We start from the raw sequence: 19883 nt of genomic DNA on the forward strand, positions 1-19883 counted from the left end.
TTATGAGACCAAGATAATCTTATTTGGTTCAGATGGTGTCAAGCGTGTTTGGCGGCAACCAGGTGAGGAGTACAAAGACAAGTGTGTCTTGCCTACAGTCAAGCATGGTGGTGGGAGTGTCATGGTCTGGGGCTGCATGAGTGCTGCCAGCACTGGGGAGCTACAGTTCATTGAGGGAACCATGAATGCCAACATGTACTGTGACATAATGAAGCAGAGCATGATCCCCTCCCTTCGGTGACTTGGCCGCAGGCCAGTATTCCAGCATGATAACAACCCCAAACGCACCTCCAAGACGACCACTGCCTTGCTAAAGAAGCTGAGGGTGAAGGTGATGGTTTAAACCCTATTGAGCATCTGTGGGGCATCCTCAAATGGAAGGTGGAGGAGCACAAGGTCTCTAACATCCACCAACTCCGTGATGTCGTCATGGAGGAGTGGAAGAGGACTCCAGTGGCAACCTGTGAAGCTCTGGTGAACTCCATGCCCAAGAGGGTTAAGGCAGTGCTGGAAAATAATGGTGGCCACACAAAATATTGACAGTTTGGGCCCAATTTGGACATTTTCACTTAGGGGTGTACTCACTTTTGTTGCCAGTGGTTTAGACATTAATGGCTGTGTGTTGAGTTATTTTGAGGGGACAGTAAATTTACACTGTTACACAAGCTGTACACTCACTACTTTACATTGTAGCAAAGTGTCGTTTCTTCAGTGTTGTCACATTAAAAGATATAATCGAATATTTACAAAAATGTGAGGGGTGTACTCACTTTTGTGAGATACTGTGTGTGTATATGTATATATGTGTGTGTATATATATATATATATATATATATATATATATATATATATAGATAGATAGATAAAATATGTTTGTATTGTATATAAGTATTTATGCATTATTTTTATGGATGCACAAAAAGCATGGAATTAAACTACAGTCCTAAATTAATAATGTATATTCTGGTGTGTGTATTGGGTTCTTTTCTGTTTTGGACAAACAGTTGTATAAAGTTTTAGTCTGGAGTTTATATTTGTAACACTCCACAGTTTGTGTATTTTATTTTAAATAAACAAAAAAAAAGTACTGAAAGTCTGCCCCGCCCCATACAATTAATCGAAAAAATAATCGACCAACTAATCGATTATGAAAACCTACCTATAATATGTATCTTTTACCTGAAATCATGGATATAACGTACCTTTAAAAATGATTTAAGGTACATAATTAGACCTTTTAGAGTAAACATTTAAAGGTACGCTACATGCACTGTTCTATATTAATGATACATAATAAAGGTACTAAATATTTCCGTTTGAGGGTACTACCCCAGTGACCAGCAGTGGTACAGTTTAGTACTCGTGTTTGGTGCATTTGCAAACGTACACACACAAGTCCATCACACCCATATGTGGTTCTTCCACAAACTGTTACCATAAAGTTGGAAGAACACAATTGTATAGGACTGTAATTGTATGCTGTAGTTTTACAATTTCCCTTCACTGGAACTAAGAGGCCCAAACCTGTTCCAGCATGACAATGCCATGTACACAACGCGAGCTCCATGAAGATGTGGTTTACCAAAGTTGGAGTGAAAGAATTTTAGTGGCCTACACAGAGACCTGACCTAAACCCCAGTGAACACCTTTGGGATGAACTGGAATGCCGACTGCGTCCCAGGCCTCCTCACCCGACATCAGTGACTGATCTCACTAATGCTCTGGCTGAATGAGCTGATCCCCACAGCCATGCTCCAAAATCTAGTGGAAAGCCTTCCCAGAAGAGTGGAGGTTGTTATAACAGCAAAGCCTGACTATATCTGGAATGGGATGTTCAAAAATCACATAAGGGTGTGATGGTCAGGTGTCCACAAGCTTTTGGCCATATAGTGTATCTATGCTCACAGACACAAGACTGCACTGTAATAATGTAGTATTGCATTAATGCCTAATATTTATCGGTTTTTATTTTCTCTCTTTTAGATGTTCACTCTGAAGCAGTGCAGGCAGCATTGGAGCGTCAGTGTGAAAGAAAAATGGCCGTCCCCATGCCCTCTAAACGACACTCCCTTGTTGTCCAAACATCTATGGAGGCATACACACCCCCAGGTCACTATGATGTGGGTGTGTGCATGATTGTGTGTGTGGGTGCGTGCGTGCGTTATTACTGCCTATTCTAGCTGATAAACATCAGCCTTAAGAAAATCCCTTCTGCTCTTCTTGAAGACATACCAACAAACCAAAACTAATGTCGGTTGTCCCTCTGTTTATACCCGACACATAGAGAAAGACATGTATGCATGTACACAGTAACACAAACAAAAAGTCCTGACTGCCACAGGTCTGAGCCCCATTCTTCATATGTGTGTGTGTGTATGTATGTGTGTATATACAGTATCAGTAAGTATACAGTAAGTGAGTACACCCCTCAGATATTTGTAAATATTTGATTATATCTTTTCATGTGACAACACTGAAGAAATGACACTTTGCTACAATGTAAAGTAGTGAGTGTGCAGCTTGTATAACAGTGTAAATTTGCTGTCCCCTCAAAATAACTCAACACACAGCCATTAATGTCTAAACCACTGGCAACAAAAGTGAGTACACCCCTAAGTGAAATTGTCCAAATTGGGCCCAATTAGCCATTTTCCCTCTCCGGTGTCATGTGACTTGTTAGTGTTACAAGGTCTCAGGTGTGAATGGGGAGCAGGTGTGTTAAATTTGGTGTCATCGCTCTCACACTCCCTCATACTGGTCACTGGAAGTTCAACATGGCACCTCATGGCAAAGAACTCTCTGAAGATCTGAAAATTTGAAGAATTGTTGCTCTACATAAAGATGGCCTAGGCTATAAGAAGATTGCCAAGACACTGACACTGAGCTGCAGCATGGTGGCCAAGACCATACAGCGGTTTAACAGGACAGGTTCCACTCAGAACAGGCCTCGCCATGGTCGACCAAAGAAGTTGAGTGCATGTGAGCAGCATCATATCCAGAGGTTGTCTTTGGGAAATAGACGTATGAGTGATGCCAGCATTGCTGCAGAGGTTGAAGGGGTGGGGGGTCAGCCTGTCAGTGCTCAGACCATACGCCGCACACTGCATCAAATTGGTCTGCATGGCTGTCGTCCCAGAAAGAAGCCTCTTCTAAAGATGATGCACAAGAAAGCCTGCAAACAGTTTGCTGAAGACAAGCAGATTAAGGACATGGATTACTGGAACCATGTGCTGTGGTCCGATGAGACCAAGATAAACTTATTTGGTTCAGATGGTGTCAATCGTGTGTGGAGGCAACCAGGTGAGGAGTACAAAGACAAGTGTGTCTTGCCTACGGTCAAGCATGGTGGTGGGAGTGTCATGGTCTGGGGCTGCATGAGTGCTGCCGGCACTGGGGAGCTACAGTTCATTGAGGGAACCATGAATGCCAACATGTACTGTGACATACTGAAGCAGAGCATGATCAGTACGCAGTATTCCAGCATGATAACGACCCCAAACACACCTCCAAGATGACCACTGCCTTGCTAAAGAAGCTGAGGGTGAGGGTGATGGACCGGCCAAGCATGTCTCCAGACCTAAACCCTATTGAGCATCTGTGGGGCATCCTCAAACGGAAGGTGGAGGAGCACAAGGTCTCTAACATCCACCAGCTCCATGATGTCATCATGGAGGAGTGGAAGAGGACTCCAGTGGCAACCTGTGAAGCTCTGGTGAACTCCATGCCCAAGAGGTTTAAGGCAGTGCTGGAAAATAATGGTGGCCACACAAAATATTGACAGTTTGGGCCCAATTTGGACATTTTCACTTAGGGGTGTACTCACTTTTGTTGCCAGTGGTTTAGACATTAATGGCTGTGTGTTGAATTATTTTGAGGGGACAGCAAATTTACTCTGTTTCACAAGCTGTACACTCACTACTTTACATTGTAGCAAAGTGTAATTTCTTCAGTGTTGTCACATGAAAAGATATAATCAAATATTTACAAAAATGTGAGGGGTGTACTCACTTTTGTGAGATACTATATATATGTGTGTATGTGTGTGTGTGTATATATATATATATATATATATATATATATATATATATATATATATATATATATATATGTGTGTATGTGTGTGTGTGTGTGTGTGTGTGTATATATATATATATATATATATATATATATATATATATATATATATATATATATATATATATAATTTATACATACACTGCCCTCCACTACTATTGGCAATTGAGCTTTTGTTTAAAAAATTCTCAAAAATACTCTTCTCTCACGGATATCAAACAATTGTAAATAAAACAAAAAATATATATATATTTTAGATATTTTTTATCCCCAAAAAAATCTTTAAGTATAGGTGTGCAAAAATTATTGGCACCTATTTAGTCAATACTTTGTGCTATGTCCCTTTGCCAAGATAACAGCTCTGAGTCTTTTCCTATAATGCCTGATGAGGTTGGAGAATACATGGCAAGGGATCTGAGACCTTCCTCCATACAGAATCTCTTCAGAGCCTTCAAATTTCAAGGTCCATGCTGGTGGACTCTCCTCTTCAGTTCACCCCACAGGTTTTCTATGGGTTTCTAGTCAGAGGACTGGGATGGCTATGGCAGGACCTTGATTTTGTGGTCAGTAAACCATTTTTGTGTTGATTTTGATGTATGTTTTGGATCATTGTCCTGCTGGAACCAACCACAGCCCATTTTAAGCTTTATGGCAGAGTTTTCTTTTAATATCTGTTGATAGTACGTCCATGATGCCATGTATCCTAACAAAATGTCCAGGTCCTCTGGCAGAAAAACAGCCCCAAAACATTAGAGCCACCACCATATTTAACCATGGAAATGAGGTACTTTTCCATATGGCTACCTCTCTGTGTGCGCCAAAACCACCTCTGGTGTTTATTGCCAAAAAGATCTATTTTGGTTTCATCTGACCATAGAACCCAATCCCATTTGAAGGTCCAGTAGTGTCTAGCAAACTGAAGACACTTGAGTTTGTTTTTGGATGAGAGTAGAGGTTTTTTTCTTGAAACTTTCCAAACATCTTTGGTGATGTAGGTGACTTCGAATTGTAGTTTTGGCTTATTTATACTGTGTGTGTGTGTGTGTGTGTGTGTGTGTGTACAGTGGGGGAAATAAGTATTGAACAACATTTTTTTCAGTAAATATATTTCCAATAAGGATATTCACATGACATTTTCACCAGATATCAGTATTAATTCAAGAAATCCAGAAATATAAAGAATTCACAAAATTAAAGTCCATAAATAAAGTTATGTGTATTAAAGTGGAATGACACATGAAAAAAGTATTGAACAAGCTAAGAAAAAGCAGTTCTCCAAGGTAAGGCAAGGAACCAGTTGAAATCCATAAGTAATTATACCCCTATCTGTGCAAATTAATATCAGCTGTGTTTATAAACTGATGGTCTATAAAAAGGCTTTTTGTTACCAAGGTGTCACACAAGAAACCTCTCATGATGGGTAAAAGCAAAGAGCTCTCCCAAGACCTTCGCAACCTTATTGTTGTGAAACATATTGATGGAATCGGATACAGACGTCTTTCAAAACTTCTGAATCCTCCAGTAAGCACCATTGGGGCCATTATCTTCAAGTGGAAGCAACATCACTCCGTCATCAAGCGGCCACGCACAGGAGCTCCTCGCAAGATTTCTGATCAGGGAGTCAGAAGAATAGTCAGAAGAGTAGCCCAAGAGCAAAGGACCACTCGGAAAGAGCTCCAGAAACACTTGGAGGCAGCAGGTACCATCATCACAGAGAAAACAATAGGCAATGCACTCCACTGCTCACTCTCAACCCTCAAGACTCCATTACTAAAGAAAATGCATGTCGAAGCTCGTTTAAAGTTTGCTACAACTCATTTGGACATGCCTATGAAATACTGGGAGAGTGTAGTCCGGTCAGACGAGAGCAAAATTTAACTTTTTGGCTGTCATACTACACGCCATGTTTAGAGAAGAAATGGCACTGCACATCACCTTAAAAACACTATACCAACAGGGAAGTTTGGAGGTGGAAGCATCATGGTGTGGGGCTGTTTTTCATCACATGGTACTGGCAGACTTCATATAATTGAAGGAACGATGAATGGAGATTCTTGAGAAGAATCTGCTGCCATCCACCAGCATGATGAAGATGAGACATGGGTGGACCTTCCAGCAGGACAACGATCCAAAGCATACAGCAAAGGAAACTCTCAATTGGTTTCAGAGAAAAAAATCAAGGTGTCAGAATGGCCCAGTCAGTCACCTGACTCGAATGCAATTGAACAAGATTTAAAGACAATATGTTTAGAAGAATGGGTCAAAGTCACACCTGAATACTGCAGCTGATTAATTACTTCATACAGGAAGTGTCTTGAAGCTGTCATTACAAACAAGGTTTCTCCACTAAGTATTAAATACAATTCTGTTAGTACGTTCAATGCTTTTTTCTTGTGTCATTCCTCTTTTTACACTTAACTTCATTTATAAACTTTTTTTAAACTTATATAATATATAAAATATAATATGCATGCTGTGGTTGAAACTGGCTAGTTCACTGGTCTCTCTCTCTCACCCTGCTGGTAGACTCGTCATCATGCTCTGAGGGTGAAGGGTCCCTAGGAAGAGCCAGAGGTGCAGGAGTGGAGGCCTGGATCAACCGAGCACTTCGTGGCTCGTCTTCTTCAACCACATCTTCATCATCATCTCACAGCAATGGATCCGCTAACGCAGCACGTTTGGCAGAGAGTAATGCACACACCTACAACTGTAAGTACACATTCACACACACAGTCTCACATATTTTTGCATAGTACCATGAGCATACATGCACAGACATTTCTGTCAGTGATTCTCTCAGGGTTAGCATTAGCAGTTGTCTGTAGTTTAACTAGGTTATAAGAGTATTACAGATTGTTAGCAGCAGAGTGCATATGATGGACTCAGGATAGGAATCAGAACATCTACACACAACAAACAAATACAACTGTACTCTTTCCTATGTAATCATATACACGTGTGTACTCTTCTTTCTTTCTGCCTCCTCTCTTTCCCTTACCAAGTCGGCCAAGTTTCTCATCTGTCCCTCAAGAGGCGGGGCTTAAGGGAGATGGGTGTTTCATTAGAGAATGGTAACGTCGGTCAGCGCTCTTATGATTACCAGTCCGAACGTCCTTGGTCATCGCTGGACTCAGAGGGTCAGTATGCCATGTCTCATTTAAATACACCTGAACCTACTGGTACATAGCTAAGCAGCTAGTGATCTGCTTGTAAACAATTTGTCACAGATGGTAACGAGTCAGAAAAACCCTTTTTTATATTATTGAAATTTATTGAATTTAGAGTCGAAAAATTCCACTTTGGGTTTTTTAAGCAACGTGGCTGACTAAACCTTCACAACCTCTATTCATTCTAGTGTTTAAGTACTTTTCTGTTGAATGATGCATAAGCATTAACAGCAACCTTATACACTCTAGAAGTGTTCTAACACACAAAGTCTAGAAAGGATAAGAGTATGTTTGTTATAGGTATAGGTCTGAGATCTGTTGTGATGTTTTTGTCCTGTATACAGACAGTCATCCTGCACCTCCTGACATCACAAGCTGCATGTCAGACCCACCCCTCGTTACCATGGAGCGCCCACAGGTCGCCTTGCCAACCAAGCCTATGCCCAAATATGGTAATGCTGAGCTCATGGAGACAGGAGATGGTGAGTAAGGAATGAGTGTGCTTGTGTGCTGTAAAGCTGCCAAAGAACAGTTGCATGCATACTTGAATCAAATAATTAATTATTATTATGGCATGTCAACTAATAGTGGTGTATCAGGAATCTTCACAGCTAAATCATATCCTTAACAAATTGAAACTTTTGAAACCACTGTTAGTTTACCACAAGTGTTAAATATGTACTCTGTGCCTTTTTTCCCCAGAACATCAAGTTTGATTTTAGTTTCTAGGTAGAATCTTTATCTATATTTACACCCTTTCTCCCTAACATTATATAATCTTCATATAATAAAAAGTTTTGTATTTGTTCTGGATAGTTTTATATTTCTTTGCCTTTCACTTTCTAGCCTGTTGGTGGTTTGGTTAGAAGAGGGATGTGTCAGAGGAATTAAAATCATGGCTGTTCAGAAGCTTTCAAATATAATAAATTATATACACTCATTGTCCACTTCAATAGGAACACCTGTACACCTGTGCCCATGATAGCCTCAGATTCATGCTCTTGGCTGACAGGAGTGGAACCAGATGTGGTTTTCTTCTTTTCTAGCCTATCCACATCAAGGTTTTATGGTTTGTGCATGCTGAGATATTTTTCTGCTCATCACGGTTGTAAAGAGTTATTATGAGTTACTATATCCTTCTGACCTCTCTTATTAACAAGGCATTTCCAGTTGCTCACTCAGTGTTTATTGTTTTTCGCACCATTCTGTGTAAACACTAGAGACTGTTGTGTGTGAAAATCCCAAGAGATCAGCAGATTCTGATATATTCAAACCAGCCCATCTGATACCAATATCAATGCCACAATCAAAGTCACAGAGGTCACACTTTTTCCCCATTCTGATGTTTGATGTGAACATTAACTGAGGCTCTTGACCTGTATCTGATTGATTTCATGCATTATGCTGCTGCCACATGATTGGCTGATTGGATAACTACATAAATGAGAAGGTGTACAGGTGTTCCTATTAAAGTGGATGGCGAATGTAAGTGAAAACAAGAGAAACAATAAGAGACAACTCTAAACCGATCGGCTATGCTTTGAGATTAGTATACAGGCTCTAATATGAGAGAATGTGTATATTAATGTGTGAGTGTATATTTGTTTGAGTGTATGTTCATTTATGTACATGTCTGTGTTTAATTTGATGTGTAGGCGTGCCTGTGAGTAGTCGTGTGTCCTCGAAGATTCAGCAGCTTGTAAACACTCTGAAGAAGCCCAAGAGACGTCCACTGAGGGAGTACTTCATTGACGACTTTGAGGAACTGTTGGAAGGTACAGTCACAATGACTAAATAATTGTGTATGATGGTTATGTTTGGAACAGTTCAGGTTGGTGTCACAGGGAGACATTCAATTGGGTACTGTGGTCCCTCATAGTTTACCATTAAGTTGACCTTAAACGCCTAGATTTGTAGAAACAGAACATTAGCTGATATCAGTTGAAAAATGTTGCTAGGAAAATGATTAGAAGGAAACGGCTCAAGGGGCCCTAAGGAACTCTAGCACAAGGGGGAAATCCCAGGCTGGGCTTCATGGTGGATAGAAGCACTATACCTCTCTCAGAATGATTGTAATGCGTTTATGAGCCCCCGGAGAGATGCCAGCCATGGAGCTATGATGTGCTGCATGGACTCCACATGCGCTTGATGCTGTCTACCAGTCCCTGAAGAAACGTTGGTAGTTTGGGAACCAGGGAGTGCATCAGATCCGCAGACACAAGCAAAATCTTTTCTTTCCATTTGGAACAGTTTATCTGCAGAGGGAGGAAGCCACCAGGGTTTCCTCCCTAAGTAAAAGTAGCCATATTGGCACCACAAGCAGGGAGTATCTGACTTAGTGAATTCTGAGCAATGTTCAGTAGATGGTGGGGCCAGTTGAGGGCCATGTGTAGTAATGTGGCTGAGGATGTTGGAAGTGTCTGCCAGTATACTGATGCCTCTAGCCATTTTAGGAGATCAGGTTGTTTGCATAGATTTTGAAAACACCCATAGCACTAGAGACAGGCCAGAGCATAGAACATTGACCTGGAGTGCTTGCCCTTGTAATGCAAATCTCAAAAAGCACTGGTATTCAGGGACAATGGGAACATGGAAATAAGCATTACATAGATCCACAGACTTGAACTAGACTTGTGATTTCATACAGAAGTCCACGAAGGCCATGCATTATTTATTTTTTTATTTTTTTGTGATTTCAAGATAACAAAAGTTGTTTTCATGGCATCACAACTTATTTTTCTTGTAATCTTAGAAAAATGCCAAATGTGATCTCGAGAAAACAACGTTTGTTATCTGAGATCACAAGAAAAGAAAAAAAAGAAAATGCATGGGTTTTCTGGACTTCCATAGTTTCATGGCATAAATTTGACATACGGAAGGGGAGGGCTTTTCAGAAGAAGTTGAGAACCCTCAAGACTAGAATCAGGTAGAAACTACTGTCCTTTAGAATGAAAAATTATGTTGAGTAGAACTCTTTGTTCTGAACAGTGGGGCCTACCTTTTTAGCTGTCCCTTTTTTCCAAGAAGGAAAGAACATCTAGGGTCAGAGTGGCAATCTTTTCTTCTATTTATGAGGCACTGAGCCCCAAGAATGGAGCTTGTATTGTTGCAACACTGTCATCAAGACCCATTGATCTATTGAGCAGTGCTTTTGTATGTAAGTCACCCTACCACCTGCCATTCATAAGCATGCTCCTCTGGGCCCTTTAGTGCTGCTTAGGGGTGCCCCACAGGTTAAATGGGAGGTACCTGTTTGGGGCCTGAGGTTGTGACTCCCGGTCTAGGGGTTTGTGGCCAGTGAATCATAAGACCAAGTTCCAGTGATGTAAAGGTGCCACGTAACCATTCATTTGGCCATGCTGGTTTTATGATCCTGAAACCTGCACTCTCCTTTCTATGGCTTCTGTAGTAGCAGGTCCAAAGAGCATTCCTGGCAGTGCAGATTTCACAGTGTGAGGCATACCTGATGCAGTATCATATGCTCTTACCAGCATGTCCTCATTGTATCTACATTCAGTACTAGTGCACACCTAGGCATAGAGCATTGTTGAGACCACCAGTGATGGAATGCAGGTATGCACAGGTGGTATGTATTACTTGTATGCTCTGATCCCAACTTGTTTTTGGACACTATTAAGGCCCAAAATTGAAAATGGCATTGGGGAGGAGCCTGACTCCAGCTTAAGTGCCGTGTGTTAGTGGATTTAGGTTGTTAGTAGGCTCTGCAGCAGTGAGGGCAGTTTGGCAGTTCTAGCCAGTTGGTACATAACAGTGGACTATAGAGAAAAAAAAAAATCTGAACCCACGATGCCAGTGGCAGCCCCACTAAACCACTCTAGCATCACGTACAGTGGGGGAAATACAGTTGCGGTCAGAAGTTTGCATACCCCTTGCAGAATCTGCTAAATCTTAATACTGTTAACAAATTAAGAAGGATCATAAAAATCCCATGTTGTTTTTTATTTCGTACTGTCCTGAATAAGCTATTTAACATAACAGATGTTTACATATAGTCCACAAGACAAGATAATAGCTGAATTTATTACAATTACCCTGTTCAAAAGTTTACACATACTTGATTCTTAATACTGTGTGTCGTAACCTGGATTATCAATGGCTGTTTTTATGTTTTGTGAGAGTTGTTCATGAGTCCCTTGTTTGTCCTGAGCAGTTAAACTGCCTACTGTTCTTCAGAAAAATCCTCCAGGTCCTGCACATTCTTTGCTTTTCCAGCATATTCTGCATATTTGACCCCTTTCCAACAGTGGCTACATGATGTTGAGATCCGTCTTTTCACACTGAGGATAAATGAGGGACTCGTACACAACTATTACATAAGCTACAATCATTCACTGATGCTCAAGAAGGTAACATGATACATTAAGAGCCAGGAGGATGTAAACTTTTGAACAGGATGATTGGTGTAAATTGTTATTATTTGGTCTTCTAGGAGACATGTGAATACATTATTTAGCTTCTGAAGGGCAGTACTAAATGAAGTAAATAAGATCTTTAAACAAAATAATTAACTAACTAAATTTCAGTTAGCGTGTTCAATACTTTTTTCCTTTGTCATTCCTCCTTATTACACATAACTTCATTTATGGACTTTAATGTTTGGATTTCTTTATATGTGTGGATTTCTTGAATTAATACCAAAGTCTGGTGAAAAGTTCATGTGAATAGCTTCATTGGAAATATATTTACTGAAAATAAAATGTTGACGCATTCAATACTTATTTCCCCCACTGTATGTACAGGCTGGCTGGTCAGCTAGATGGTGGTGGATGTGAGTGCTTGAAGGAGATGGTGCAGAGGGAAGAATGAGTGGTGAGTGCTGCCATTGAGCAGCAACAGGAACAGTATTAGCATACTTATTTAACAGCACACTGAGTCAATATAACAAGTCTATCACTAAATCAACTTAATGCTGGTGGGCACCATGGAGTTCCTCAGTATTATAGAGAAAGGGTGCTAGAATATAAGAAAAATGCACTCACCACGACAGAAGAGAATGTACACGTGGTGTACACATGGTCCTGTACAAGACGAGAAGAAGAAAAAGGTGGCTGTATGACAGTGGTATTTACTGCAAATACTGCAACATGCATCACTTTGTGATTTTGTTGGATGGTCTCAGCATGTGTGTGTGAATGCGTTCAAGTGATTCTCACCACCCTGGTGGTAAGAAGGGGTAAAATGGAACTCTGTGCACGTACTATTTCAGGATTTGTGAACCTAAGAATAAGAAATATGGCTGCACCGATCATAACAGTAGATGATGGTATCGCCAAATGCACACTGATAAATGTGTGTATATTGGGTGATATAAACCTATTTTCCAATACAGTTAGTCAGTTTATCGCGTATGGAAACTGTAGATTTATTTGACACTGTTATAGAAAGGAGCATTGCCACCTCACAGCTCCATACCCCCCATTTCAATTCTGACCTCATTTTACTCTTTGTGTAGAGCTCTTGTGCATGTTCTCCCATTTTTGGTTTCTGAACCCCCCCCCCCCCCCCCCTCCAGAAATAGTCATTTCAGAAACTAATATTTTACTGTTATAAAAAAAACACGGATTTTCAATAACATTTCAATAGCAATAACTTTGATTAGGTCCATAGATAGCCCAAAAACAAACAAACATGCAACAAACAATAGGTAATGTTGCAATATGGGATTAATTGTGCAGAGCTTTCACTTTGAGGTTAAGTTTCAACCTGAGCAGCATAAAACTTCTTCTGTCTGTGTGTCTGTCTGTGTGTCTGTCTGTGTGTCTGTCTGTGTGTCTGTCTGTGTGTCTGTCTGTGTGTCTGTCTGTGTGTGTGTGTGTGTGTGTGTGTGTGTGTGTGGACTCATCCAGTGCAAGAGAAAAAAAATCTGCGATGTTATATCCGTGTTCTTTTCCCGCTGTATCTCGCGTGCCATCATGACAGCACGGTCATGCACAGTTCGTTCTAACAGGGGCCCGTCTTTTATTTTCTGAAACATTTTCTCCTTCTTTGGGAAATCGTCAAACAATTCAGTTGCCAAACTCAACATGCATGACTTTACATACCCTCCATCAGTAAAAGGTTTTCCTTATCTTACAATCTCCAATGAGCATTCAGCGTTCAGGCTTCCAGTTGTCCCTGTCCAAGCTTATGGCTGCTGCTGTCCGACTTGCAGTTTACGTTGGAGCTCCGTGCGCGCCTTGCTTCGGCTTTCGCCCAATGGGTACTTTGCTGAAAAAGCAAACTGTCTCTTAACTGTTGATTTTTTATTTTTTTAAACGAGGCAATACGTTCTGTGCGAATCAGACACTGCAGAGCACCAGGGCTTTCAATAAAAGCATGTTTCAGTCCAGCCACTTTGAAATGCTCCACTGAATTTCAATGCTCCTTTGAATGCTTTCTTTTCACCATCTCCACAAACTAGCTAGGTAGCTGCTTGAGTCTGAGCATGAGAAGTTACCATAGAAACGCAAGTGGTTTGCCGTTGCTTGGTGTCGTGACATGTGCGCACAGCGCTGCATATGTGCACTGGCTGGAACAACTGATTTTGATTTACTTCAGTAGGCTGTACAACAAAGGGATTGTAATTGACTGCATTTTCTGCAGGAAACTGACCTCTAGTGATGTGTCTAAGTTTTTAACGATGATATGTTGGTGAAGGGTGGGACACTTGGCGAGCCACATGATTTTCCTGACCACTACAATAGGTGTACTGGTTATGCCACTCTGCTCTATATGTGAAGGAGTGTGTGAATGCATGTGTGCATTGTGCCCTGCGATGGACTGGTGTCCCATCCAAGGTGTATTCCTGCCTCATGTTGTGTCCCCAGGATAGGTTCCGGATCCACCACGACCCTTTGGCACCATTTATTTAATGAATACATATTCATCCACAGTCACTAGTTTTTTGAGATGCATTATATTCGTTGTGCTGGACTGTTTTGCAGCAGATTTCTGTTTTATATGTGAATATGTACAATTTCGAGATGTATAATATTACTAGTGTGTTAATGTTCTGTAAACGTTGTCGATTCAAGATTTTATTTGTCACATACACAGTTATATAGAGTATATAACTTGCACTGAAATGAAAAGTAGTAATGGAACGTTGATTTTTCTCCTGCAGTCCGGCAGCCTGATCCTTCCTTACCACATCCAGAAGGGGCAGAATCGAAAATATCCCAAGGGGAGGAACTGGGAAGACTTAAGAATTGCCCCGCCTCTCTAGAGGCAGCCCTACAGCGCTGGGGTGCCATTGCACCCAAAGCACCATGTCTGACCATCACACACGCTGGTGCTAAACAAACTTACACACTCACATATGGTACGAACACAAACGCATGCACAAAATTACTATGCACAAAATATTTAAACATTTTCATATGCCATTTTAATCCAGCACACATCTAGAGGAAGAATTTAGGAATGATTTACATGATGAAACAAGTGTGCAATGATAAGAGCAGGCTGGATGTTAAGACCTTTTTTCACTCTCCCAGTGTCATTTATAAAAGTGGTCATTTTAATTTCACACGCATTCAAGTGTCCACCTCTCTGTTAACGTGTTTTCACCTCTGAGTTTGAGGCTGTTTTGGTTCAGGGTGCCATATTGTGTTTATAAAGGAATGCATTATGCGCCCAGAGTTCTTTAATTTATTTTTGTAGCTTATGCTTATTTTTTGATGCATTTTACATGATATTTATGGATTCAAAGGCAAGCGATCACATCCTAAGTTTATTGAAAGACATTTTCTTTATGCTAGAAGACCCTTGATGTACACAAAAGTCACTCATTCCCCGACCCCACCCTCCATTCAAAAACCGGCGCTCAACCACGTCCCCACTGAGACAAAGAGATCTCTGCGTCTGCTCTGTTCAGTGAGTGGCTGAGAGCTGGAGCAGGACAGCCCGGTGATAAACAGCAGCTGATATAGACGTGAATGTAAAAAGAAGCAAGCACAGGTGTCCCACTGATTGTTAAATCAATGTCATGGCTAACGAGATGCACCCTTTTGTCCCAATTTACATAATTCATATGTGAATGATTTTAAAATGCAAGACGAATGGAATGCAACATGTTTTACATGTAAAATAGTCCACGTTATTACAGCCTAGTTCTCTTGTTCAAAGTAGTTCTAGTGTTCAGAAAAATTTTTGATAATTCATGTTGCATACCTGTCCGTTATAGAGTTTTATAAAAGTCATAAATGTTATAAAAAAATCATAAACGATATGAAAAGTAATTTAAGTACAAAACACAAAAGCAAAAATATCTATCTATCTATCAAAAACAGATTTTATAGGTAGATAGATAGATAGATAGATAGATAGATAGCCAGATGGATAGATATTAATATAGAATACATAATCATTATACCTGGTCTTCTCCAATATATGGGGGGGGGGGGGTTGTGCCACATGTGGCAGTTGTGCCACATGATAGGTCAGGCTTGGGGTGGGGCTTTAGTTGCAAAAGGTTGTACTGATCAGTACGTACTGTATCAACAGCCGAGCGGTAGGGGTACTGAATCGTACTGTTACAGTACCTTGGACGCAGGGATTGTTTGTTTAATAATTAATACAATCACCAAAATTGAGAACTACCAGAATCCCCCACCGAAAACCACGCCCCTTCTCAGGCAAACCAAACAACTGTTTACCAGCTACACTCAGCTGTTGCTCATTTCCCTTCTCAGCTTCCTGTATGAATGTCACTCAATTTGTAACTTACATTGATATACAGGACTATTTGTTAAGATATAAGAACGAGATGATTAAATCTGCTCCACCATAGTAGGTGCACTTACCCAGACTGCCATGAAAAGGGCATTAATCCTCTGGACTGGATATAAAGCCCGAACAACCAAAAGAAGTGGAAGAACTCAAATTGCTAAGCCTTGTTTGCTTTCTAGCCTTCTTTACTAAGCCCATCTTGTCTGTAGTGACATGCCAGTTACAAAGCCAGTCACCTAAAAACATGACACGAGGCAGTGAGACGGTGAATAACCAGTACATGTGTGCTGATTCTGTCTCCCCATGTTTGTGTTAACATGTGTATCATATTATATCTTTGTAGATGCAACTACAGATTGCACAATCATGACTTCCACCCTTGGTAGTGAGCGTTAATAGTGTGTGGGAAGGCTAGTAAAATATGAAGGTTTATGTGTCAGATGTTTATAAGAGTTTTCCCTGAGAAATCTAAAATCGAGTTTAAATCTCGGCAACAGGAAGAAATTATTGTAGGTAAACGAATAAACAACACAAATCTAAAACAATAAAGTTTATGATGAGTGATATTTTGAACGCTATGCTTTTATGCAATAAGAACGTAGTGCTAATGTCTGTCCTGTTTGTAGCAGTACTAAACTATAGGCTCAGCAAAATATACAAATCAGACTCAAATATTAAATCTTAAAATCTAATTAGGAAATGAAGTCCACTGAGCACACTCAAAAGACAACTGTGATATCTTGACGAATCAATAAACTTTCCAGTCTCTATTTTACGTTACCACGTTTTACTTTTAGACTTATTACAGTTCTTTCCGAACATGTCGCACAGGTGAAATGCCCCCTCTTGGCACACAGATGCAGTACTGTCTGAGCAGCAGTTACTGTAGAGAGCACATGATTTTCTGGGGATTTTTATTCACTCCTACTAACTCCCTCTTGCTGTAAAAGTAGTTACTTGATGAGGGTAATGTAGAATAAATTCATAACACTGAATGTATATGTTTAGGTAAGCTGTGGTCCAGGAGTATGAAGGTGGCCTATTACATCCTCCACAAACTTGGAACCAAGCAAGAACCCATCGTCCGGCCGGGAGATCGAGTAAGTCTAACCTTAAATCACTTACTGTTACTCATACAGAATGATAAGCATACCCCAAACAACACAAAATAACAGTTATTATTGTCCCAAGTGCCATTCGGAAGCTGAATGTTTGGTTACAAGGTAAAAAGGGAGGGTGACGAGACTGTAATTCTCTTTCTTTACTTGTTTTTGTGTGTGTGTGTGTGTGTGTGTGTGTGTGTGTGTGTGTGTGTTAGGTGGCATTAGTTTACCCCAATAATGACCCTGTGGCATTTTTGGTGGCATTTTATGGCTGTCTGCTAGCTGAAGTTGTCCCGGTACCCATTGAAGTGCCACTTAGCAAAAAGGTAACACCTACTGTGAAAGTAAAAAAAAAAGCTAAATCAAAGATACTGTATAAAGCTGGTTATCTTATAAAATGTGATTGTTGTATAATGTGATCTGATTGAGAAATGTAAATTAATGCCTGCGTCTGATTTCCTGTTTTATAAATACAATCTGTTTCTGTTAGCTGTACATGACTTTCACACTCTCTTCTGGTTTTTTTTCTCCTCATATTTTTTTGGTGCTTTTCCTCCCAAAGGATGCTGGGAGTCAACAGATTGGCTTCCTACTGGGCAGCTGCGGGGTTGCCGTGGCACTGACCAGTGATGCGTGCCACAAAGGCCTTCCCAAGAGCCTCAGTGGTGACATTGTGCAATTCAAAGGTTGGCGACTCCATCAGTGTGATTCAGGCATCATAATATTATCTGTCACTTAAAGTGCTCTCTTTATTTATGAACAGACCAGACTTTTCTGTTTCCTGTAAACACTTGATTTGTTTCTCGCCGTATTGTTCTAGTGCTATATCGATATACAGAGCTGCACTTCAATCATCATTAGAACGCTCACTGGTTTTCCACCAGTTTGAACTTGTGCTTATGATGCATGTTTGCACTCTTGCTTTTTCTCCTTATGTGATCAGGCTGGCCAAAGTTGTTGTGGGTTGTGACGGAGTCAAAGCATTTATCAAAACCTCCCAGAGAGTGGTATCCTCTAATTAAAGATGCTAACAATGACACAGCATATATTGAGGTTTTCACTGTTTTTATTTTTTATGTATTTTATATTAAATCCAAACGATTTGCGTCATTTTAAATATTAATAATTCTGATTTTTTTTTTTGTCAGTATAAAACTTGCAAAGATGGAAGTGTTCTGGGAGTGACTGTAACGAGAATGGCCATGCTGACACACTGCCAAACACTCACACACACCTGTGGATACAGTGAAGGTAAGACTTGTACATGCTCACACAGCCACTCGCACTCGATTATACACAGTGAGAGAAATGGACCGTTTTCTTACACTCTTGTTTACATAGGAAAATATTTATATGAAAAACAAAAGTTATTTTGTGTGCGTGTGTGTGTGTGTTTCAGCTGAGACTCTTGTGAATGTGTTGGATTTCAAGAAGGACGTTGGACTGTGGCATGGCGTTTTAACGGTGATTATTTTACTCCACAGTTATAAATCTGTCATACTGTGTATATTATTTTGTATACCTTTTGGACACTCTATCTTGCTGTCCATGTTCCAGAGTGTTCTCAACATGCTCCACACTGTGAGTGTTCCATATGCTCTCATGAAGGTGAATCCATTGTCCTGGGTCCAGAAAGTCTGTCAGTATAAAGGTACAAAACGCTTTGTTCCCCCAGAATATTATGGGTTATGTGTTATACTTTTATAACATTTCAGTACTGATATTTTATTGTCATTGCTGTTTTCTTCCTCTTTTTACCATATTGTGTGTGTGTGTGTGTGTGTGTGTGTGTGTGTAGCTAAAGTGGTGTGTGTGAAGAGTAGGGATCTTCACTGGGCTCTGATAGCACACAGAGATCAGGGTGACATCAACCTGAGCTCTCTCCGTATGCTGCTAGTTGCTGATGGAGCAAATCCATGTGAGTGTGTGTGTGTGAGGGTGGTGTGTTCATTCAGAAATATCTCATCTTGTAACATTCATACCTTTTAAATATACTGATCTGTAACATCCATCTGTCTCCTTTTTTCACTCTTCCTCTTTTTTGGGGGGTCTTGTTCTCAGGGTCAATCTCATCATGTGATGCATTCCTGAACGTGTTTCAGAGTTTGGGATTGAGGTCAGAGGTCATCTGTCCATGTGCCAGCTCACCAGAAGCTCTTACCGTAGCTGTGAGGAGGTAAACCAGCTTTCTCCAATGCACTGCTATAGCTGTGAGAAGACGTGTGTGTTATGTTTACACTGGGGCACTGGAGGCTGTGGGGGGAAAATGGGTCATCAGTTGTGATGTGTGGTATATGTTGTGTGTTTGACCTGCAGGCCGAGTGACAGCAGCTCTAAGCCTGTAGGCCGAGGCGTCCTCAGTATGATGGGACTGAGTCACGGCGCCATCCGGGTCGACACAGGAGAAAAGCTGTCCATCCTCACACTGCAGGATGTTGGTACTCCCATGCCAGGAGGTAGGCAAAGTGTGGGCAAGAATTCACAGTTATCACAAAATCACTTAATTAACAGGAAAAATAGGTTTGGGTTAAATCTGTATTGGGGCTTTTGTATGCCTTTTTTTCCCCCCACAGAAATCTTGTGCAGATCTACATTTGTTCAGTTTAAACAAATCCTCTTTGTCTGTCTCTGTCTCAGCCCTGATGTGTGTGGTGAAGCTGGAAGGTGTTCCCCAGTTGTGTAAAACAGATGAGATTGGAGAGATCTGTGTGTCATCCATTGCCACAGGAACATCCTATTATGGTCTTACAGGCATGAGCAAAAACACTTTTGAGGTAGGAAACTTCAGCCACTTTTCTTTACCAAAGGC

The 19883-nt window shown here is 40.7% G+C and overlaps 1 protein-coding gene across 1 annotated transcript in view; it reads left to right on the top strand.

Moving 5' to 3' along the window:
• Positions 1–19883, top strand: part of dip2cb (disco-interacting protein 2 homolog Cb) — a 68927-nt gene that overhangs the window by 26188 nt on the left and 22856 nt on the right. Inside the window, exons 4-20 of the mRNA XM_053651209.1 lie at positions 1984–2109; positions 6601–6783; positions 7077–7211; positions 7586–7723; positions 8897–9016; positions 14365–14562; positions 16980–17071; positions 17290–17400; positions 17637–17760; positions 18018–18127; positions 18223–18325; positions 18474–18538; positions 18632–18725; positions 18873–18992; positions 19136–19250; positions 19391–19530; positions 19712–19848. Of these exons, the coding sequence (XP_053507184.1) occupies positions 1984–2109; positions 6601–6783; positions 7077–7211; positions 7586–7723; positions 8897–9016; positions 14365–14562; positions 16980–17071; positions 17290–17400; positions 17637–17760; positions 18018–18127; positions 18223–18325; positions 18474–18538; positions 18632–18725; positions 18873–18992; positions 19136–19250; positions 19391–19530; positions 19712–19848 (2111 nt within the window). The remainder of the gene's footprint in view (positions 1–1983; positions 2110–6600; positions 6784–7076; positions 7212–7585; positions 7724–8896; positions 9017–14364; positions 14563–16979; positions 17072–17289; positions 17401–17636; positions 17761–18017; positions 18128–18222; positions 18326–18473; positions 18539–18631; positions 18726–18872; positions 18993–19135; positions 19251–19390; positions 19531–19711; positions 19849–19883) is intronic.

Source organism: Ictalurus furcatus, chromosome 20, assembly GCF_023375685.1.
Source record: "Ictalurus furcatus strain D&B chromosome 20, Billie_1.0, whole genome shotgun sequence".
Classification (NCBI taxonomy): Eukaryota; Metazoa; Chordata; class Actinopteri; order Siluriformes; family Ictaluridae; genus Ictalurus; species Ictalurus furcatus.